This window comes from Camelus bactrianus, chromosome 24 (assembly GCF_048773025.1).
Source record: "Camelus bactrianus isolate YW-2024 breed Bactrian camel chromosome 24, ASM4877302v1, whole genome shotgun sequence".
Taxonomy (NCBI): domain Eukaryota; kingdom Metazoa; phylum Chordata; class Mammalia; order Artiodactyla; family Camelidae; genus Camelus; species Camelus bactrianus.
Genome location: NC_133562.1, coordinates 23,430,984 through 23,454,414, shown reverse-complemented (window position 1 = coordinate 23,454,414; position 23,431 = coordinate 23,430,984). Strand labels below are relative to the sequence as shown.

Here is a 23,431-nt window from a genome sequence, read left to right as displayed (position 1 = left end):
AAACACAATGACTTCTGATGTCTAGCTGACTTCTCAACTCTTGAAAATTTTACTCCTGCGATGGTGTCTAAATGACATCATAGAGGAAGTTGGCATCTATTGAGCTAAGAGGCCAGGAGGGTCACAGGAGTAGGGAGACTAGGATGAGTTTAATTTTGCATAGCAACCTTTAGGAAGCAGGTGATGAGAAGTCTAATGTTCTGAGTGAGTCCCTAACATGAGCTGGCTCTTGGTGAAAAGTAAAGATGCTGAAACACTACTTGAGCCTGTCAGGACCCTCCAGGCTGAGGGAGGGATGCAGATGTAGCCAGGCAGTGTGTGTCACAGCAGAGGGGAAACCATGGGCTGTGACTTAGACGTGAAGGGAGCCATTCATGGCAGTGGGGACTTAATGGAGGTGATTCAGCCTGAGGATGATGCTTTCTGTGCAGGCTTCACAGACTCTGCTGACCGAGTGGGGCTGTGCGTGGTGGGCAGGGTGGCTGCCCGGTGCTCAGTAGGCCCTCAAGGGCTGCTGTTGGTGACAGTTGATGCAGAAGGGCTGGTGCTGAGAAGAGGGATCTCAGCATCAGAGAGTCCCCACTGGGCAGAGAGAAGACGCGTGTGCGCTGTGTGGTCAGATGAGGGACTTAGATGCCCGAGAGAGGAGTCTGGTTCTGAGGGCTGTGTTCTAGAGCTTCACACGTGGAGTCGCCTGTGACTGGCTGTTTTACATGTGCTGCTTTCCTGAAGCAGTGATGGTAACATTCTCATCCTGGCGATGGAAAAGCTTGTCATTTAGGGCCTGTGTGTTATCCAGGTCCTCCAGTGACTAGGTGGGGAAGCCCACATGGTACCAAAGCGTTTAATTCCAGTGACCTTGTCCTTCAGGGCCCCCAGCATGGTTTTCATGAAAGACGATCTGCCAGGCAGGAAGACACTGGAGGCCTGTGCAGGCCCAGTCAAGGCAACATTTTGAACTTGCCTTCTGTGGTGCTGCAGATAGGGCCTGGCTGTGGGGTGAACCTGCGTGGGATAAGGGTTCTATTTTTTTTTTTTTAAAGCAGGGGCATGTTTACTTACCTTAGTAATTGGAAGAGAGAATGTTAAGGGGACAGGATGCTTGGTTTTTCTTTTTCATCTCTGGTGATGTCAGAAGTATTTGAATGAATTTTCTAAGAATGGTGCTTATAGCTGGGAGGGAATTTAGGGGAATACTTTTTATTGTTTCTGCATCTTTGAAAAAAATTAAACTAGGAATCTCAATGATCTCACATTTAGAATGCCACTAAGATTTGCTTCCTTTAGGCACAGTAGTAAAGCTAAAAAGTTAATTATACTCATAGTGCCAGCCAGATATGTCTCTACTGCTAATAAATCATGATAATTCTATTCTACTGGGTTTTCTTGCCAATATGAGAAATTGCTTTATCTCCTTTTAGTTACTTTAAAGCAGATGACTGAGCAGATCAAGAATTTGGAGAATGAAAAGAGAGAACTTGCAGAAAATATATCTGCTTGTGTGCAGAAGGTATCCTGGTCCTTTTGCTTTTTTTTTTTGTGTGTGTGTGTGATTTCACCTTCAGTTCCTCCCCCCTCTGGTAGTTCAGTTATTTGGCTCTCTTTTCCTTCATCCTACTGTCCTGTTCCATATGTTCCATAAGAGGTCTAGGTTCAAAGCAAGTGTCCTAGATAAAAAAAAACCAAAAAACAAATTTCTTCTGTAGAGCACAGGGAACTCTACTTGATGTCTTGTAATCTATAATGAAAAAGAATGTGAAGACAAACATAGGTGTATATATATGTGTGTGACTGAAACATGCTGTACACCAGAAAATTGACACATTGTAACTGACTGAAATATTTTCAGTAAAAAAAAAAAGCAAGTGTCGTAGATGTAAAGCACCACTTTCTGTATTAGTGGAAGGGGTCACACACAAGATAGGTTCAGCTAGCAGTGTAATTAGTATTTGTAATTCTGTTTCCTTCATTACATTTTTGCATAGACCAAAAATGCAGTGAAATGCTTAGAGGACACCATCAGGCAAAAGAAGATGCTCTCTGAGGAAGCACTGAAGTTTAAGGTACGAACCCCTTCTCTCGTTAGATTACATTCTGAAAACAGAAATGAAAGTAATGAGTAATTGTTACTAATTCAATGTTTCCTTGAAGGAGAACTTGAAAACAATTGAGAGGGTGAATGAACATTTGAATGACGTTCAGATTGCTCGAGCTAAGCTGCAGGCAGTGAGGGACCAGAACACCAAGAGTCCACACTTGGTAAGAGCTGCCACATTGACCATAGCCGAGCTTCTGAGGCTTTTTGTGCCCTGGGCGAGCTGCACGCTCCCGCTTCTCCTGCTTTTGGCCACAGCAGAGTGTGAGAGCCCAGGAGCGGAACCTCTCTGTGAACAATGACCCAGAATTTTATGGACTAAAACCTTCGTGACTTTTCCTATTTCAGAGACTAGGAAATATGTCTTATTTTCACAACCTAGAGAGTTTTCTCACCACTCACACTGCCCTCCAAGATACACAGAAGATGCCAGGAAATACCTGAGAGGTGAAGGAAGTTACTAGAGTAGGTGCACAGCTCCTTGCCCTGTTGATGTTAAACAGAGAACTTTCCATGTGAATTTGGGTAAACTTTGTTTATATTTTACCAGGGACACTCATTTGTGAGCTCTTTGACATGAGCAGTTTCCCACCCTTGCTTCCCCCTGTCGTCCAGTCGTGCCCTCCATTGTCCAGTGAGGAGGAAGCCTATGGAGGCGAGGAAATATCTGCGCCTGGAGGTCTCTTTTTTCCGCATTTCTTTATGGGCTTGACATTTGTCCTGGGCTCAACCTGGATCAGCTGCCATCACAGGAAACTTAGGGGTAGTTGTGGATACTGGCTGAGAAGGGACAGGATTCCAAAAGGGTTGAAGAGAAGCGACTGCCCATCAGAACAATCCAAGACTTTCTGGAAGAGATTGGCAGGCTGGCAGTGGAAGAGGACCAGCTGAAGAAGGAAATGCAAGACGCAGGGGGTCAGAACGAGCTGCTAGGACGCCCAGTGCTAAACTTGAAGGAAGAGGCACTGTCTGCTGTAAACTCTAAAATAGAGCACTGTCTTCAGCCCCAAACCAAAATTCAGGGAAAGTCCCAGATGCTTTCAAGCATGTGTAAGGGAACGTATAACACTTGCTTTCCTTTCTTTATAAAATGTGTATGTTCAGAATCATTTCACTGCCTTAATATCTTCTGGAGAGAATGCTCACCAAAGTTTTTGGACATACACCAGGGCTAATATATTTATTTTCCATTGTTTGTTTTGCAGTTAACAAAATACTTTGTTTTGGGGGGAAAAAAGTTACACTTTTTCAGCATATCACCCTGAGTTTTCATTGAAATCTTAGTACATACTTTATTTGTGTCCTGTGTGAAGATACTGGAAAAAGGAACATCTCCAGAGAACTTGAAAGGTGCTGTTTCAATGAACACTTCAGGAATTTGAGGTAAATGCCTCCAGTTGCAGCAGGATTTCCACTGTACACATTAGCTTTCACAAGGAACAACAATCTCATGTTTTAGAAGATTAAATGTTGATATCTACTCAAATTATTTTTCTTGGGAATTTAGTCATCAATGAGAATGTTTTAGGTTGAAATTGCCCTTAATAAATCTCACGTCTGTGAAGCCACAGTGAAATCTGAAGAAATGCATGTGCAGGAGGACGTTCAGCTCAGCAGCAAGAAGAGAGTAAGGAATGTTACTCAGCCCCAGAGATGCTTAGCTCAGAGAACCGAGCATCAGTGTGTCAGAGTTTAATTGTGCTGTAACGCACGGAAAGCAGATGGCCCGTCTTAGATGATTCCAAGCGTACGATTCCTCTCGTGTTAAGTATGTGCACTTTGCTGTGGATCAGTACTTCTTGAATGTCTTCTCATATCTATCTTACAGCCAGGTGTTTCGAAGACCAGATCTGAGGGTGCGATGCAGCGAGCTGTGACAACTGGAGACTGCAGCCTGGAAGGTATGTTGCTTGTTGGGAAGAAAACCTTACATACAGGCTTCCTGGGAGATGTTGTGGCTTCAGTTCTAGATCCCTAGAATAAAATAAATATAATTAAGAGAGTCAAATAATTTTTTTTTTTTTTTGGTTTTCCAGTGCAAATAACAGTTAAGTTTACACTATACTGTAGTCTATTAAGTGAGCAATACCACTGTGTCTAAAAACCCCAATGTTCATAAGTTAATGAAAATAATCTTTATTACTAAAAACTGCTAGCCATCATTGGAGCCTTTAGTGAGGTGTAATCTTTTTGTTGGTGGATGGTCTTTTTTTTTTTTTAACTTTCTTTTTATTGAGTTACAGTCGTTTTGGTGGATGGTTTTGAATTAATGTTGGTGGCTGCTGACTGGTCATTGTGGCAGTTGCTGAAGATCGGTGTGGCTTTTGCAATTTCTTAACATAAGACCACAGTGAAGTTTGTGACAGGATTCTCTCTTCCTTTCAGGAACAAGTCCTCTGTCGCAGGCAGTTTGACACATTTTACACACAGTAGAACTTCTTTCCAAATTGGAGTCAGTCCTCTCAAACCCTGCGGTAATTTATCAGCTAAGTTCATACGCTCTTCTAAGTCCTTTGTTATTTCAACCTACTTCACAGCATCTTCACCAGTAGATTCCATCTCAAGAAACCAATTTCTTTGCTTGTCCATAAGAAGCAGCTCCTCATTCATGCACATTTTATCATGAGGTTGCAGCCAATCACTCATATCTTCAGGCTCCACTTGTAACTCTAGTTCTGCTATTTTCAGCACATCTGCAGCTCCTTCCTGCACTGAAGTCTTGAGCCCCTCAAAGTCATACATCAGGATTGGAATCAATTCCTTCCAAACCCCAGTTCATGTTGCTATTTTGACTTCTTCCCGTGAATCACGAATGTTCTTAATGGCATGTAAAATGGTGAATCCTTCCCAGAAAGTTTTCCATTCATTTGCCCAGACTCATCAGTGGTGTCACTGTCTATGGCAGCTAAAGCCTTCCAAAATGTATTTCTTAAATAATAAGACTTGAAAGTCATAATTACTCCTGATCCATGGGCTGCAGAATAGATGTCGTGTTAAGCATGGAAACAGCATTCATCTCATGCATCTCCATCAGAGCTCCTGGATGACTTGTGCATTGTCCATGAGCAGTAATATTTTGAAAAATTTTTTGTGTGTTTTGTTTTGTTTTCTGAGCAGTAGGTCTCAACAATGGGCTAAAATATTCATGTTGTAAATAGATGTGCTGTCATTCAGGCTTTGTTCTATTTATAGAGCACAGAGTAGATTTCACTTGATTCTCATGGGACATAGGATTTTCATAATGTTAAATGAATATTGGCTTCATTAGCCGCTAACGGGAAAGTCAGCCTGTCCATTGAAGCCTTGATGCCAGGCGCTGACTTCTCTCCAGCTGTGATGGTGCTGGGTGGCCTCCCCTTGCAGTTCTCTGCATTGAAAATCTGTTGTTTAGTGCAGCCACCTTCATTAGCTGTCTTAGTTTCATCTCCTGGAGCACTTGCAGCAGCCTCTGGGTCAGCTCTTCCCGCCTTACCTTGCACAGGAATGCAGTGGAGATGGAATCTTGCCTTAAACTTCATGGGCCAACCCCTGCTGGCTTCACACTTTTCTTCTGAAGCCTCTTCACCTCTCTCAGGGTTTATAGAATTGCTGAGAATTAGGGACTTCCGCTGGATTAGGCTTTGCCTTAAAGGAATGTCATGCCTGTTGTAATTAAAATGATAAAGAACGAAATATTTCAGGAACTACCAAAATGTGACACAGAGATAAGAAATGAGCAAATGCTGCCAGAAAAAAATGTCACCAATGGAATTGCTGTACTCAGGGTTGTTACAAATCTTCAATTGTTTAAAAATATGCATTACCAGGGAGGGCAATAAAATGAAACATGCCTGTAATAGCAATGAATTTGCACTGGGAAGGTAAAAAGGGGGTTCCTGCCTTCAGAATTCTCTCCTTCCTCCACTCCCCAGCACAGCCAAGCTCTTGAGTGCACACGTGCACACACAAAGCCAGTTGTTTTATGTTTATAGAGGGTAAAAAGAAAATGCAAGACCACCATGCTGCATCGGGATCTCCGAAAGAACGTGAGGAAGACGGTTTCCAAAGGCAGGTGAAGAAAGTACGCGTCCTTGATGAAATCAGTGGACAGAGATCTATGGACACTGAAGGGTAAGACGTTCCCGTGTTAATTATGACAATGTGTGAATGAATGTGTGGAGTTATGTGGATATTGTAATATGTTTCAGAATACTTACCACCATATTTTCTTTACCATATTCAATCAGTACAGATGTGCATTTATTTTTCGACCTTGATTTCTGTAATCTGCTGCTTCTGTTCATTCTAACTGGTTACCAGAGTCTTGTTTGTATTTAGTTTGAGATTTTAGCGGGTTCTTGGACCAGATTTAGTCACTTCATTATCTGGATCCCCCTAGGTCCATTTTTATTGTCCTTAGGTTTCAACCACATCAAAGTGTCATGACCTACCATGTGTCTATCATTTTTAATAAACTCTAGACATTGGGTAGAAAATAGAGAAAATTTGAGGCCTCGTGTGAGGTTAACTTGCTGCAGAGAAGGTGGGCATTACAGCTGGCAGGTGGTCAGGGCGCCAGCAGCGCTACATCCTGTTAACCCGGTTAGCAGCTGAGATCAGTCAGTGCAGCCAGCCCTCGTGAGGCCCGTGTGTCTCCTGTCCACCTTTGTTTCTGGCATGTAGCTCTCACGGATCCCAGCTAAGTCCTGCGGGTCTTTCTAGGGATCACCTTCGCTGACGGACCATGAGCTCCAGCTGCCTGACTGCGGTGTCCGTGCGTAGGGGGCACTGGCTGCCAGGCTGCTCTGCATCTCAGTGGTTTCCTCTGCAGTTACCGGGTGACCCCCGGGGAAGGTGGGCCCAGTCCTGGGCTTTCTTCTTCTCCATCTTGGCCTCATGTCCCTTTCTGGATTGTTAGCAATTTGGTACATTTGATCATGGATTTCATAATTTGTCCAGAGTTTCCTGTCATTCTCAGGGAGAGGTCATGGACATCACACCCATTAACCTGCTTTCAAAAACAAACGTTTCCTTATATTTCCTAAAGGATCAGGTTTTGCTCCAGGTTTTGACTGAAATCTGGGCTCTCTGTGGGAGAAATCAAGCAAGTCATGAACGCTTGCTTTACCCTAATGTGTTTGGTTGTGGTGACTTGGTCAGACCCTGATTCCCACGTTGAAACACAGTGAGCTCGCGCTGTCCCAGGCACAGGAGCCTGAGCCTGGTGGGGGGGGGCGCAGAGCACACCTCACGTGGGCTTTTCCTGTGTGTTTACTTTATGCACAAATGAGTAGGGGTGGGGACGCTGAAGGGAAGCCCAGATACCAAACACTTGCCAGAGGCCTGAGTGTACTTCTTTTCATATTTATTAGTGGGGGTACTTTAATTCTTTCCTGTGTGTTTATCAGCCTGAGCATTTATGGGGAAGGGCGAAAGGAACATGGAATTCTTCCCTTCCAGTTTCTGGGAGGGAAACTGGCAGAATTTCAGAGTTTCTTTCCCCTCTCAGGAAGGTGGACATGAACGGATGTGGGCTGGTGGGAAAGCAGCAGCTGTTGGCAGCGAAGGAGAAGGCAGAATTGGCTGAAGAGGAGAGAAGATGGTACAAGTGAGTTCAGCTCCTCCGCACATGCGGCTTTGAAAACACCTGTTGGATTTTTTGAAAACTTTTCTAAAATGTTTAGACACAGTATCATAAACTGACCCACACAAAAGACATTTGTATACATGGCTTCACACAGGAGGAAAAGTGTTAAGTTTTACACATGTTAAGTTAAACGTTTAACTTTAAAAAGTATTAAGTTACTAAGAATTTCCTGGTCCCCAGTGCTGGCCAGACTGAGAGGAGAGACGGTTCACAGAGATGTTTCTGAAGGTGCTATAAACCGTTGTCTCCCTGAGGATAGCAGTGTAGTGTAGCATCAGTCGGACCAACACACATTCCCGTGCTGCTGGGGAGACCCAGGGGTAAGAAGTAGGGTCAGGATGTAAGGAAAGGAAGAATCAAGCTCTGTGATGAAAGACGCTCAGCACAGGACACGTGAGGGAAATGCTGAGAACGGGAGGGGGAGTTGTGTTGGCGCAGAACCGGGCAGGCGTTCAGTAACAGTGACGGGAGGAGTGGCTGCAGCGACAGCTTTGCACCTGCCACGCTTCTGCAGCCGTGTGCAGTGTGTCTTGAGCGGTGAGATGATGTGTGTGAGTGTGCAGTGCAGATAACCTGGACTGGGGCAGGTTATTTAACAGCATACCCAGCATTGTGTCTTCTCTGATGCAACAATTTGTAACTCATAGGATAAGACTTGAAGAATGTCACGGGCAAATGCGGGAAGCAGAGATCACTTGGAGACACCAGGTAACCTGCCTTCCTCCTGACACAGAGTCCTCAGCACCTGATGCAGACAGTTATTGTGGCCCTGAGAACCCCTTGCCATGGGGTGTTTCTTGATGTGTTGACTTTTTCAGGTCACTCTTGCCGAGAAGAAGGCCCAAGACAGCTCGGTAAGAATTTGTTTCCTTCCTTACCTTTGTGCACAGTCGGCCACAACTGAACGTGGATGTTTTTCTCCCACAGCTCAGGTCTCAGGAGCTGGAGAGGGAAATCTCTGAATTGAGAAGGGAAAACTCTGACCTGAGAAGGGAAAACTCTGACCTGAGAACGGAAAACTCCTCTGAGCTGAGAAGGGAAGTTGCCCACCTGAAACAGAGGTACAGAATTTTGACACATTTTTACGGGTGTTTTGAGATTTTTAAGGACTGGTTGTTTTGTGCCTAGTAGAGGAATTGGTGGTGTAATTTGTATTGAAGCCATTCTTTATCTTTAAGATTGGATGCAACCTGCAGGCGGAGGCAGGCAGAGGAATACATGAGGCAGGAGCCCACCCCAGGAAGACCGTACAGGCTGCACCCTCCCCTGAGAGGTAAGGAGCTCACTGTGAAGTTCGGCAGCGCCATTTCTGCAGCAGGAGCTGCCCAGTGGGCTGCTTGTCACCATGGGTAGTTGTCGGGTTTCCTGGACACCACACCACACACTCACTGTGGGGAACAGTTTCACAGCTGGGTGACAAGATGCTGTTTTCTTTACATGCCACCAGCCAGCAGGGCTCTGTCCCCTGTGAGCGGTGGAGCTCGCGCCCCTCCAGGGACTACGGGCCGCCCCCCAGTCTCTTAGTTGCCTGGCATGGCTGACATGGCTGGTTTCTGTGCGCTAGAAGACATGAGCGTCAGCCCTCTCTTCCCGCCTGGACATGGTTTTGAAGGCTGAATTTTCTTCTCATTTCAGGAAAATAACATGGATGACGTTTTAGAACGGAGGCAGTATGTCATAACGAGAAAAACATTTTTCTTCATTTGCCTTGGTGGATAAATATTCTATTCAAGATCTGCTTTAAGGCAGCAGGCATTTCTTCACTAATTTTTCAGGTCCCTTCGTTCTTATAAAAAAGCTTGCACAGTGACCTAGAGTAGCCAGGTAGTAAGTGACACGACTACGTAGCCTCCCTCTCCCAGAGTTAACGTGTAACGCTAAAGTCTCCCACCAGCTACTCCATGTAACTCACCATTCTTTTGCCGATTATTACAACATGAGTCATTGAGGCCACTTCTTCATAAATGTTTACGTGACATCTGGTCACTTATACAAGACATGCGCTGTCAGAGAGAAGGCTTTTAACAGTTTACCAACAGGCTGAGGAGGAAGAGGTGGAGCTCACAGTCAGGGGTGGTTGACACTCTTCCTACGAAAGACTCTTCTTACTTCAATGTATAATCTGTATACAGACTAATTTGCCTGAAGTGTGCTGTGAGTCCCCTGCGTCAGTGCTGTTTGCCAGGGATCTGAGCCCTGAGACCCCATCCAGGGTGATTAGCTATGAAAACACATGAATCAAGGCCCTGTGGTGTCCTCGTCATGGGTCAGGGGTCCAGTCTCTCCTCGTCCTCGGGGTCACCTGAGGCGTGAGGGAGACCTGCCGCCTCTGTGAAGAGCCCGGGGCGCGGGCTGGAGTGAGAGCTCCTGGAGGAGGGCACTGAGGTTTCGGCTCGTGCTTCCCCAATGGCCTCTGTCAGAGAGAATTCGCCTTCAGCGCTGCTTTCCCTTTACAGCTTCAGGGCCGGGTGACGACCCTGTTAGGAATGGCACCGCCTTTCCGGCTCAGGAGGCAGAGGAAACCCAGGTAAGTAATTTTTTGGAGTTGTGTTCCAGTAGTCATTTTGTATTGAAATAATCTCTGGAACTACCATTTTCCTTTTGAACAAACATTTCCTGGCTTTGCCTATGGACTGGGTATTCCGGGATAAGTATACACTCTGATCACAGTGATGTGTGGCGACAGTGTTTTATCCCCAAGGCCTCCTGTGCGGCCCAGGCTGCAGGCAGGCCCCAGGACAGATGGAGTGCTTGGAGCGTACCTGCCAACTGGGCACCCAGTGCAGGGATGGGTGCCCGGTGCCGACAGCTGCTGCGTTGGGTTTCGGCTCTTGCCAGTGTTGGCGCTTTTGTCTGTCATCCAACCCAGCACTCCGTTCTGTCCCGCAGGTCGCCCCGTGGGCCGGAGGGCCCCAACCTTTCCGAGGACCAGCCCGCGTGGCCTGCCCCGTGAGAGGCCCGTCGTCGCCCAGCTGGGCACCTGCACCTGGGACCCCTTGGTGCCCTGTGCAGCCTTGCCCCCCACCGCCAGCTCCTCCGCTCGGTAAGAGGAAAGCATAGTCCTCTGTTTCTTCCTTGAGTCACTGCAGAAGAGGGGCAGGTCGCTCTCCGGGGCTTCCCCGTGCACGGGCGGCCCTGACTGGGCTCACGGCCGTGTCCCTCTGGTCCCTTAGCAGACGCACTTGATGGGCCGCGTCTTCCCCGTCCTGCCCTGGGGAGGGAGGTGTCTGTTGTAGAGGGAAAGAGGGTCGTCTGACGGAGGGCAGACGTGTCGGTTCTGCACACGGGCCTCCAACAGAGACCACGTTCCGGGCTCCCTGGAGGAGAAGCCCGCCCCTGTCGCTGTCTGCAGCGAGTGGAGCCCTGACCTTCCACAGCCGATGATCGGTTATGGAAGAAACACCCGAACCCGTGGCCTGTGGTCTCTCCAGTCAAGGGTCCTGAGACCTGTCTCCCACTCGGTCTGATGTGAGACTTAGTGTGATACGGGGAAGAAAGCCTCAAAGATCTTTTGCGCTTCAGCGAATTAACATGTTTTGTAAGGTAGTAGCGGTGAAAGAGTTTTTTGTGTTTTATTTTATCTATGCCGAGGAGCTAGTTGACTCGGGGAAGGATGTAGGTTAGTGATAAATAGAATGCTTGCTTAGCATGCAGGATTCCGTGTGCTCATTCCCGGTACCTCCATTTAAAAACAGAAGAAAAGAAAAAACAAAAACAAGAACAGACTTCGAATGTTAGAGATACACAATGCGCAATCCCAACTTTCATATCCATTCTTTTTACGTGTTTTCCTCTTACTGCTTGGTTTGAAATGTATCCCAACCGTGACTTAAGCCTTTTTTTCAGAAAATGCTCTAACTCTTTGAAAGTCTCTTCTGCCACTATTGTTTTGACACATCCACGAACGGAGATAGACGCACATGGTGGTTTTAATTTACAATCGTGAATATTCTCATTAATGTACCTGTAACTACATTTTACAGATGGTGTGTCAGTGCGCCACTCTGCAGAAGAGAGAGGAAGAGAATCTTGCTGGGATGAGGTACAGTCTCTTGTTGTTAATGTCCTTGCGTGACTATGTAAGTACCAGGGGATTCTGAGACATAAACCGGGGGTTGGTGTGAGTGCGCATTTTCACGTTTGCACCTGCTGATGAGAATTTCTGACTTATGTTTTGAACTTACAATTTAGGATGTGATAATGTGCTTAATGCCGTAGGACTGGATAATGCCCTTGTGTTCATTTTCCAGACTCACCTAGTGAAACCAGTGTCTGTATGTGAATTCTTTTTTTCAGGGTCTTTCCGTTACAGTTTATTAGAGGATATTGAAAAGAAATTCATCCCTGGGAAAGTTAGGTGTATCTTGGAGTTGGTTCTTGTTTTAGCCGTCCTCACTTGAAATTAATTAAGTGATGTTTCATTTTCAAGACAGCATGTTTTCTCTTCCCATTCCACCGCCAGTAACAGTGGTCTAGTTTCCTTAATGCCTTACGCTGTTTCCCACCTGCTCCTTTTACTCAGGTTGCCCTTCCCCGAAGCCCCTCCACATCCCCCCTCTGCGCTGGATATCTCTTTTAGGAAACAGTGCGGTCTTCCCAGCGTTCCCTGAGCTGTCCACGTGCAGCGGACTCTCCTGTCCTTTGTGGCGTTACTGTACCCGTTCACCTCAGTTGTAGAGCTGTTGAAACGTTTCTGTGCTGACTTGTTTTCATGGATCCTGTGCCTCTGGCAGAACAGAGAGGAGAATCTGCCTTTTATTTGTACCGCCAGCTTCTCCCAGGATAGGGCTTATGTTCTGATAGCTTCGGTAAATAACTCTTGTCTACCTGACTGACTGACTGACTGACAAAGCGTGTGCACATGATGGTTTCTGAAGTTCGGTTCTTGTTTTATCTTGTTTTGTGTTCCTAGGAAGGGGCGGCTGAGCCCGAAATCAGAAAACCGGAATACGCTAGTGGGGCTGTAGGAATGGCTCCGCAGGAGCTGACAGATCATAACACACTGACCTCAGATGGTGGAGCACACGGAGCTTATTATACACTGGGTAAGTTAGTGAACGTGGATGGCATTTCTTGTCCTCTGTGCCTGGAAACTAGTGTGCTCTGGGGGGAAGGGTGTATGTAGCTCAGCAGTAGAGAGAATACGGGCTTAGCATGCAGGAGTTCCTGGGGTCAGTATCCAGTTCCTCCAAGAAATGAGTGTGATACGGGGAAGGAAGGAAGGAAGGAAGGAAGGAAGGAAGGAAGGAAGGAAGGAAGGGAAGAAGGAAGGAAGGAAGGAAGGAAGGAATTAAGGAAGGAAGGCAGGCAGGCAGGCAGGCAGGAAGGAAGGCACAAAGGTTTTGTTTCGCTTCAGAAGTGTTTTCGCAGGAAAGCCTAATCCTCCATCCTTTTCTGTGGTGTTTAGCCGACGCGGGACCTGGCGCGGCTCCGGTGTGGCCCGGCAGCGCCCGCCCACTTGCGGCGGCCCCGGAGGCCCAGGTAAGTGGGGTGGTCATGCTCTGTTGGACCTCATCCTGGGAAAGGTGATCTTCCCGTTTTCCCGGCAGCCGTTCCTGGCCTCGTCTCCAGACTGTGTGTCCTGTGACGGGTCTGGCGTGGCGTGTCGCTGCCTTTCAGGCTCAAACTCTTGCCCAGGAGCCAGTGGGCTGCTTCTCCCGGGAGCCCGTCGCCTTGGCTGGTGCCTGCAGGAGCCATGAGGGAGTGCTTAGGAGCCGGGGCCCACAGACTTTGACTGTGGGTTTCTCGAAACAGCGTGAGGAGGGTGAGCCCTCGCTCCACACTGACATCTCCTGGCTCGGCTGACTCCTTCCTGACCTGCTGCACCTGGGGTTGCTCCTGGGTCACTGAGACGGGTTTCTGTGTCGTCGTTCTTTTGACTGGTTTCCCGGCTCAGGCCAGGTGATTCTCCTGTTTAGAATGTCCATTCAGATCCTGGTAACTGGAAAAGGGGCAAAGCCCTCCCTCCAGCTTTGTACGGTGTGCTTTGTGCAACTTTGAGTCTTCCTGGGTGTGGTAAACGTCACAGCCCGTCACTGTCTTTTCTCGGGAGGTAAGTGTGTCTTGGCCGCTGCCTCCAGTTGTACTCTGGGCAGAGAAGCCTGGCTCTCGGAGATGGTGCGCTTGTAGTAGGGAATAGAGGCTGGAAGGGAAAGAGCCCGCCGTGGAAATGCCTCCTTCCCTGCGGGGGAATTCCGATGCGCACCAGAGTGCTTTCCTTGTGTTCGCCACCCTGCGCCGGGTCGGGCCTGCCCTGGAAGCTGTCAGAGCTGCTCATCGGCCTCATGGCACACCGTGGGGTCTTGCGCACGAGCTAGTACAGTCCCTTTGGTGTCAGGTGTGGGGTTGAGACTCCCCACGTCACTCTCCCGTAGCATGCAGGTAGGGTGCGTTCCGTAGAGAACGTAAAATCCAGACGTCCCTGAGGATAGGGATGATTGTAGCGGAGCCTGACTCCCTTCTGAGGACAGCCTTGTCCCCTCAGAAGCCCATGGCCCGCTCCGCCTCAGGACTCCGGGATGCCCAGCTCCCCAGGGCTCTTTGCGCCCAGGGGCAGCCCCTGCGGGGCGGAGGAGTGGCCCTTTGTGAGGAGGGGGCAGAGAGGGCCCGGCAGGGTCCTGCAGGCAGAGCCCTGTAGGCAGAGCGGCGACCCAGGTGCGGCTCTGCTTGCTCGTGTGGAGAATGAGCTCTTCACGTCCGTCCCGTCTCCGTGTTTCTGGTCCGCGCAGGGCAAGCTTGCATGGAGCTGGGGAAGGTGGCGGGGAGAGCCGTCCCGCCCGCCCAGAGCAGAGCGGCTGGCTGTTGGGAAGGCGCTAGTTTGCCCGTGTGCTGGAAGCTCTGTGTGCAGCCTCTTGGGCAGGAGGACCCTTGGCTTCCTGCACTTGGAGACAGCGGCGGCGACGTGCGGTGTCAGGGTCGTATCCCCGTGTCCTCCTGTGGGGCCCAGGCTGCAGGCAGGCCCCAGAGGGCTGGGCGGAGCATGTGGCGCCGTGCTGCTCTTTGGGCACCCGGTGGAGGGGAGGGCGCCCGGTGCCGACCGCTGCTGCGTTGGGTTTCGGCTCTTGCCGGTGTGGGCCCTTTTTGTCTGTCATCCAACCCAGCTCTCCCTTCTGTCCCGCAGGTCACCCCGTGGGCCGGAGGGCCCCAACCTTTCCGAGGACCAGCCCGCGTGGCCTGCCCCGGGTGCGGCCAGTCGTCGCCCAGCTGGGCACCTGCACCTGGTCCCCCTTCGTGCCCTGTGCAGCCTGACCCGCCCCCGCCAGCTGCCCCGCCCGGTAAGAGGAAAGCATAGTCCTCTGTTTCTTCCTTGAGTCACTGCAGAAGAGGGGCAGGTCGCTCTCTGGGGCTTCCCCGTGCACGGGCGGCCCTGACTGGGCTCACGGCCGTGTCCCTCTGGTCCCTTAGCAGACGCACTTGATGGGCCGCGTCTTCCCCGTCCTGCCCTGGGGAGGGAGGTGTCTGTTGTAGAGGGAAAGAGGGTCGTCTGACGGAGGGCAGACGTGTCGGTTCTGCACACGGGCCTCCAACAGAGACCACGTTCCGGGCTCCCTGGAGGAGAAGCCCGCCCCTGTCGCTGTCTGCAGCGAGTGGAGCCCTGACCTTCCACAGCCGATGATCGGTTATGGAAGAAACACCCGAACCCGTGGCCTGTGGTCTCTCCAGTCAAGGGTCCTGAGACCTGTCTCCCACTCGGTGTGATATGAGAGCAATTGTCATACGTGGAAAGAAGGCTCAAAGTTTTTTTGCTGGAGTATTGTTAACTCTGAAAAGCCTAATCCTCCATATTTTGTGTGGTTTTTTTCCGATGCAGAACCTCGTGCAGCTCCGGTGTTCCCTGGTAGCTCCCGCCCCCCTAGGCGACCACACAGGCCCTGATAATTTGGGAGATCGTGTTCGGTGGAATTCTTTCTGGGATATATATTCTTTTTGTTTTTGCAGCAGCCTCTTCTGGCCTCGTCTGCATACTGTGTGTTCTGTTACGGGTCTGGCATGTCTTTTAGTTTTCAAATTCAATCTCTTGCCCAGGGTCCATTGGCTTTTCCTCTCAGCCAGTCACCTTGAGTGTTGCTTGCAATAGACATCAGCGAGGGAGTGCATGAGGGCTGAGTACCTCAGGCTTTGACTGTGTGTTTCTTAAAATAGCATAAGAATGGTGAGCCCTTGCTCCATACTGACTTCTCCTGGCTCGGCTAACTCCTTTTTACCTCCTTGTCTTGTGATTGCTCCTGGGTCACTGAGACCGGTTCATGTTGTCATTCTTGAATGGTTTCCTGACTCAGGCTGGGGGATTCTCCTCTGTAGAATGCCCATTGAATTACTTGTAACTGAAAACTGAGTAAAGCCACCCCTCCAGCCTTACACCGTGTGGCTTGTGCAACTTTGAGTCTTCCTGAGTGTGGTAAATATCACAGCCCATCATTGTCTCTTCTGGGGAGGTAAAGGTGCCTTCCCCGCTGCCTCCAGTTGTATTCTTGGGCAGAAAAGCCTGATTCTCTGAGATGGTGCATTTGTAGTAGGGAATAGAGGCTGGAAGGGAAAGAGCCCACAGTGAAAATGCCTGCTTCCCCGCAGGACCAATTTGCACCACAGTCCTGGCATCATGTTCTCCATCCCGCGCTGGGTAGGTTCTGCCCTGGAAGCTGTCAGAGCTGCTTCTCTGTCTCATCACACACCGTGGGATTTTCCACATGAGCTAAAATCCCATTGGTGTTATTTGCAGGATTGAGACTTCCCCCTTCCCTTTCCCATAGGGCAAACGTAGTGTGCTTTTCCTAGCGAACTTAAAATCCAGACATCCCTGAGAATAAGGATGATTGTAGCGGAGACTGACTCCCTTCTGAGGACAGCCTTGTCCCCTCAGAAGCACTTTGCCAGCTCCCCCACAGGACTGCGGGATGCCCAGCTCCTCAGAGCTCATTGCGCCCAGGGGCAGCTCCTGCATGGCGGAGGAGGGCCCTTTGTGGGCAGGGAGTAGAGAGGGTCTGGCAGGGTCCTGCAGAAAGAACAAGTACCCAGGTGCGGCTCTGATTCTATGTGTGGGAAACCAGGCCTTCATTTCCTTTCTTTCTCTGTTTCTGGTTCATGCAGACCATGCTTCTGTGGAGCTGGGGAAGGTGTCAGGGTGGGTTGTCCTGCACAGAGAGGCTTCCTGTTTGGGAGGTCCTACTTTATCAATTTGTTGGAACCTCTGTGCATCATCTCAGGCAGGACTCTCGCCTTCCTCCACTTACAGACACTGGCGGTGTCATGTGGCAACAGTGTTTTATCCCCAAGGTCGAGTGTGTGGCCCTGTGCTGCTGTCTGGGCACCTGATGGACGGGAGGGTGCCCGGTGCTGACAGCTGCTGCATTGAGTTTCAGGTTCTGTAGGTGGTGTTCCTTTTGTCTATCATCCAACACAGCTCCCTCTCCTGTTCTGCAGGTCATTGTGGAGTCCCGATGTCCCGGTTCTTGGGCAGGATCATTTGCACTGTCTTGCCCGATGGGACACCCAGCGTCATGACTCAGAGGGTACTCGTCACCGCCACCCCCACCTCTGTTGTGGCCAATTTGGTCTCATCCACCACCACCCCCACCACCACCAGTTACAGCACTCGGTAAGATGAGAGCATGTGCTTCTGCTCCCTTGTCGAGTCTTTGCAGAAGGGGAGATGGCACTCCAGGGCCTTGCGATGCCTGAGGAAATCTGACTTGGGACATTGTGACATATGTCTAGCTTCCCAGCACACACATCTGATGGACTGTGTCATTTCCCCGTCCTGACCTGGGAAGCAGGTGTCTCTTGTGTAGAACAGAAGAGACTTTTGACAGAATATCAAGTGAATTTGAAGTCCCAGTTTGGCAGATGTGCCTCTTGCATGGACCATGTGATGTGCTCTGTGAGGGGTGAAGCACAGCCCTAACTTCAGGGGCTCATGGGGTTGCCTCGAGGGGTGAGGGGGTGAGTGAGGGAGAGAGACATTCACAACAGACAGCTTGTCACCATAGCAGATGTGCCCGTGCAGGGCCTCAGAGTGCAGAAGAGGGACACGTGAGCCACACAGGAGTGAATAGGAGGGTGTGGAGGGGAAGAAAGAAATTGAGGGACTGCCCAGTGGGCGTTTGTTGGGTTCACTCAGATGGAGCTGGAAGGTCACTCCCGGCAGGGCGGGCAGTGGGCAGTTCAGGCGGGCCGTGTGAATGCAGCGTGAGGTCCACTCAGAGCCACGTGTGTGTGCAGGGGACTCAGTGCAGCCATGCACGTATCCCCTTCAGAACCCAGTCCCTCTAGAAAGCCCTCAGTTCACAACCTCATGTAAAGATGATTGTTCTCTTGAGTTTCTGAAAGTTCTGGGTCTGGATGAAATCTCTGGGTATCAGAGAAACTGAAATTTAGCTTGTTTTTTTCAGGGTATTTTGTGTGGCTGAAGTTTTCTTTTGCCCCAGTGATTTGAAAAGTGCAGGCAGGATTTAGATCAGCTGAGCCGGTGCCTTGCCCTTCAGCATGAGGCAGGTTCTTTGGGGGAAGTCAGGGGTGATCAGGAGACCCCCTGTAGGACCCCTGTCCCCACACCCCTGCTCCCTCCTGTCACCATGCCCACTGTCAGCTTGGCATCTCCACATTTATGTCACAAGATCCAACTTCTGATTCTTTGAGTTCTTGCAGTTCATCCCCTAACACCAAGACTCAGTGGGGCCCCCACAGGGTCTCAGCATTGTTGTCTGTGAGCCGGGGGGTAATGCTGGTCCCTGACATCATTGTGAGGAGGGTTGGGTCAAGCACACACATTGTTTTGCAAAATGACTGGGACATACTTCTCACTCAGCATTCTCATAGTTTAAAAGAAAGTGTCTGCACACAGAATCATCAAAAGAGACCTCAGGAAGTCCATTAAATTAAACTGAAGATATAAGAGCTCAGGCCCAGAGCTTACCATTCTCTGCTTTAAAGATAAGGCGAAAGGCCCCTTTCTTCTATTAAATCTTAGGCCCTACTAGTTAAAGAAGGAAATACAACAATGAGAATGTGCACATTTTGAGATCTGTGTCTGAGATGTGAAAACAATTATTTTCATTCTGTATAGACACAGAGATGCACACACAGATTACAGTGTCCGTCAGAGGCCATACATACATTAGAGAAGACAAAATCAAGAAAAAATAAGATCCTATTAAAATAAATAACTCTTTTTGCCTTACAGCACCGTCAGTTTGGCAACTGAAGGGGCCCCTGAGCTGTGACAATGTTCAGAGATGTCGGAGGTGCATTACTGCCCGAATGTTTCCCTGCTCCATCCTGCCCCCTCCGCTGTTCTCTCCTATTGTCACCCCTAATGAAATTGTCACAGTTCTCTCTGTGTCAGTGTCTGCTTCCTGGAGGACCAGTGGTCACACTCTCTTGAGAGCACGCAGTGATTCACAGCCACACAACTCACAAACCAGCAGGAACTAAGATGACAGGGCAGATGCAAGGTTACCCCTTCAGGGCAGCAGTGACTGCAGGGGCCCCGGGGCTCCTCCTGGGTGGTGGGTACAGCCTGTGTCTAGATCTAGTGATGGCTGTGCTGCTTCAGTCTGTAAACAGTCACTGGGCATGTGGGGCCTGTCAGTCACAGGGGTGTCCGGTCGTGAGCTAGATGACCAGAATGAAGTGGCAATGTCTCATGGTGAGGAACAGATGAGGTGCAGGAGGGGGCCATGGGCGTCCAGCGAGAGGCCCTGCACTGACCAGGCCCATGCCCCCGCCCCGTGTCAGTTGCCCGGCAGCCCCAGCTCCAGGCAGACCCTGAGGGGGGCTGAGGGTGGCAGTGCTCTCAGTGGGCCCCATGAGTGCCCTTCATCCTCCCACAGCCTCCTGACTCTGAGGTGGGCGGGGCAGGGTCAGTGGATGGGGCGCCACCACTGCCAGGGAGGTGTTGGGTATAAAAAGAGTCCACTCCACTCTGCGCCAGCTGTCCCTGGAGCCCACGGGGCCCTCCCTCCTTCCAGGTGGGGGAGGCAGCCAGCCCTGCAGCAGCTCTGGGGTCCAGGCTGGGCCACAAACAGGTCAAGGTGAGACTGCTGTGCTGCCCGGGAAGTGGGGGGAACAGCGATGCAGCAGTAAATGCCAGCAGGAGCAGTTCTGTAACCGGGATCCTCCACTGTGAGCAGGGCTGGGGCTGGAACATCACTGTGAGGGTGGGAGGGCTGGGAGAGATGTGGCCCTGTGGCCCTGGACAGGGCTAGACCTGAGCTCAGGGCCTGACGGCCTAGGGGAGAGTCAGAGAAAGACACACGCAGGGAGAGACTGTGTGTGAGTGAGAGAGAGAAAGGTGGGGGTCAAGTCCTAAAGAGGGACAGGAGGTGACAAGAGAGGGACACCAAGTAGGGGGAAGCAGAGAGAAGAGGAGGCAGGAAAGAAAGAGGGAGCCAGCCCAGGGTGCGTGGTGGGGGACGATGAGCCAGGGTGACTGGGAAGGGGAGTTGGCCCATCCTTCACCAAGCCCTGCATCTGCCACTGTTAGGGCCGCAGGGACCAGCAGCCCGCTCAGCTAGACAGGCACCATGGTTCTCAGGATGGGGCTGAGAGCCACGCCTAGGGCCCTCCGGCCATTTCCCAGGTAAGGAGGACCAGGAGGGCTCTCCCCAGCACCACAGTGGCACCATCTCTAGCTTCACAGAGACCCTGTGAGCAGGCACCGTCCCATTCCCGTTCCACAGAAGGGAAACAGAGGCTCAGCCAGCCAGCTGACTTGGCCCTGTCTGCAGGGTTATTCACTTTCCCGATGCTTCTTTCCCAGGCAGGCAAGTGCCCCTGTCCTAAGAAGGGGGCCTGTGACAAGCCTGAAGGCTTGGGTCCCACCCGACTGCCCTCTGGGGCTGGGTGACCTGGGCAGGTCTCTTCCCCTCCTTGGGCCTCGACTGTATGACCAGCAGCCCTTCTCCCCATCTTCCTGGGAAGTGGGACCCCAGCAGGGCCATCGCTCCAGGCCTCCCAGGCCCCTGGGTGGGTGTGGGGTGATCTCTGGCTCTCGGGGGAATTCCTTTCTGGGCAGGGCGATGGCTCATGTGCGCTCACCACTTGTTATGGGGTCACATCTTGCTATTTCCGTCTGGAATGGGACTTACCTACCATGGAGCCTGAGACTTGGTTTTCCACGTTTTTCTAAATTGGCCCTTGTGCAGAAGAGCAACTTCCCTGGCCGGGGTGACAGACCCAGTCCTGGTGAGGAGGCCCTTCCTACTCCCCTCACCTCGCTGCTGCTGGTCACCCCCAAACTCCAGAGCCATGCTCACCCCCTTGGATTCCCTGCTCCCCCCTCCCCATGCCAAGCCCAGCCTCTCCCCCTGCCCCAGAGACCCCTTCTCCTGAGGGAAGTTGTGGGGCCCTTAGGGTCAGGACTTCAAGCCCTGTGTCACGGAAGGGAACAACCCAGCTGATTGGTGACAGGCCTGGAAGCAAGGGTGGGGCCCTGAGCCCCCACGGGCTGTGTGGCCTTGGTCAGGTCACAGCCTCTCAGACCAGCATCACAGCCTCGCACACCCCTCCAGGCCCACGTGCCTGAGATGTCACTCAGTCACACACACAGGCTCCAGCCCCACTCCCCACCCCCATGCAGGCACATGGAGGGCACACATGCACACACAGGGACATGTACACACATACAGGAACATACACACATGCACGGGGACACACACACAGGCTCATCCCCCAGCCACCAGGATGCCACTTCTTCATTATCTTACATGTCGCTGCTGCAATAAAAAAATTAAAACATGAATATTCAAATGGTAAATGCTGGAGAGGGTGTGGAAAACAATGAACCCTTGTACACTGTTGGTGGGAATGTAGTTTGGTACAGCAATTATGGAAAATGGTATGGAGATTCCACAAAAAACTAAAAATATACTTACTATATGATACAATAATCCCACTCCTGGGTATATATCCAAAGGGAACCTTAATACAGAAAGACATCTGCACCCCAATGTTCATAGCACTATTTACAATAGCCAAGACATGGAAACAGCTTAAATGTCCACCAACAGATGACTGGATACAGAAGTCATATCATATGTATACAATGGAATACTACTCAGCCATAAAAAATAATATGCCATTTGCAGCAACATGGATGGCCCTGAAAAACGTCATTCTAAGTAAGCCAGAAAGAAAGAAAAACATATGACAACACTCATGTGGAATCTAAAAGAAATTAAACATAGAAAACAAACTTATGGTTACCAGAGGGGAACGGGGTGGGAAGGGATGCACTGGGAGTTCGAGATCTGCAGATAGTGACTGGTAAATATAGAGCAACAAGTTTATACTACACAGCACAGGGAACCATAGTATCTTGTAGTAGCTCATGGTGAGAAAGGACATGAAGATGAATACACATATGTTCTTGTATGACTGAAGCGTTGTGCTGTACACCAGAAATTGACACATTGTAAACTGACTATACTTCAATAAAATAAAAATTTAAAAACCTGAACATTTAAAACGACCCTTGAGAGAAATGGCCCCATCTCACCAAAGGCAGGAAAACTCTGAGACACTACTGGGAGGAGGAGGGGAGATGGCGCTGAGAGGCCGGGGGAGCAGGAGGGCAGCTATAGAGGGGCGCCAGGCAGGGGGCAAACGCGGAGAAGAGGGGACAGTTGCTCTGGCTCAAGGAACGCTTGCCAGCCAGATGCGTGACATGGCCCTGTGGCATTTGGACAGGCCAGGGTGGGGCAGGGCTGATAATGGTCCATGGGCTGACCTGGGCCTCTTTCTGGCTTCCAGCTGGGCTGGGGATGGAGGGACACGTGTGAACCAGCCTCCCCTAGCCAGTGTGAGCTGTGGAGCTCCCTGGGCAGAGGCTCAGCCGGGAAGGTCTGAAGCTTGGCCCCTGCCTGGGTAAGCTGTGTGCTTTCTGAATGCTGGACCTCTCTTGTCAATGTGCCACCCCACGCTGACACACGTGCATACACACACACACACCCTCCCAGTAGAGTGCCTTGTAGGAGAGGCTCCATGTGGGGCCACCAGATGACACAAGCTGGCAGTTGGGAAGAGGTACACACAGTGTGTTTGTTCCATTTGTACTTTTTGTTTCTTTGGTCAGGTTGGATATATTATCATTTGTTAATGCTCCTCTTCATTTTTATGTACTGAAATTTATTTATTTTTTGAATTGAAAACATGATGATTAGGCAAGTTAAATGGCTGAGAGGTGACACACACACTGGGGTGCATCATGAACCTCCTGGATCTTGGCTAATGATGGAAGTGGACACATGAAGGATTCCTGGTGTGACAAGTGAATGTAAGCATCTTGAAGCCCAGTCATGTGATGTTTCTACCTTAATGTTCTTTGAAATAAATGATTGCTTCCCCATGTTCCTGCTTTACTGAATTGTCCACTGCGTTGGTGAGTCAGCCTCAGATACCAAAACCTGCAAAGTAATATACCACATCGTATGCTTTCACTCATGAAAAATAAATGCATTAGCTTCCTTTTTTTGAAGTAAGTCATTTTAAATTTGCATCTTATATTTGGTTATCAAGAGGCAGGCAGAACCCTCCTATTTTAATGAGAACAGTGCTTCTGTGTCTTTTTATCACATACCTGCTTAATGTTAGGTGTGGTATTGCTAAGTCAGATCCACATCTAGTTTTTTTTTCAGCGTAATAGGAAAATCCTGCTTCACACAGGTGCATGGTAGTAAACGAAGCAGTACACAACCTGCATGCCTTGCAATGCT

At 50.0% G+C, this 23,431-nt stretch overlaps 1 protein-coding gene across 1 annotated transcript; it reads left to right on the top strand.

Annotated features, from left to right (window-relative positions):
* Positions 1–340: 340 nt before the first annotated feature.
* LOC141574922 (transport and Golgi organization protein 1 homolog) lies at positions 341–16,446 on the top strand. Its single transcript, XM_074352306.1, has 13 exons — positions 341–469; positions 1,986–2,063; positions 2,152–2,259; positions 3,924–3,996; positions 6,067–6,205; positions 7,584–7,682; positions 8,369–8,429; positions 8,540–8,575; positions 8,649–8,782; positions 8,900–8,994; positions 10,178–10,248; positions 15,532–15,612; positions 16,441–16,446. The coding sequence occupies exons 1-13, from the start codon at positions 341–343 to the stop codon at positions 16,444–16,446; spliced, it is 1,110 nt and encodes a 369-aa protein (XP_074208407.1).
* Positions 16,447–23,431: the final 6,985 nt, after the last annotated feature.

Coding starts and splice junctions, on each gene's coding strand:
- LOC141574922 (XM_074352306.1), top strand. CDS start 341: ATGGGCTGTGACTTAGACGTGAAGGGAGCCATTCATGGCAGTGGGGAC. Junction 2,260..3,923: donor ACACCAAGAGTCCACACTTG/GTAAGAGCTGCC, acceptor TCTATCTTACAG/CCAGGTGTTTCGAAGACCAG. Junction 10,249..15,531: donor AGGAGGCAGAGGAAACCCAG/GTAAGTAATTTT, acceptor TTTCCGATGCAG/AACCTCGTGCAGCTCCGGTG.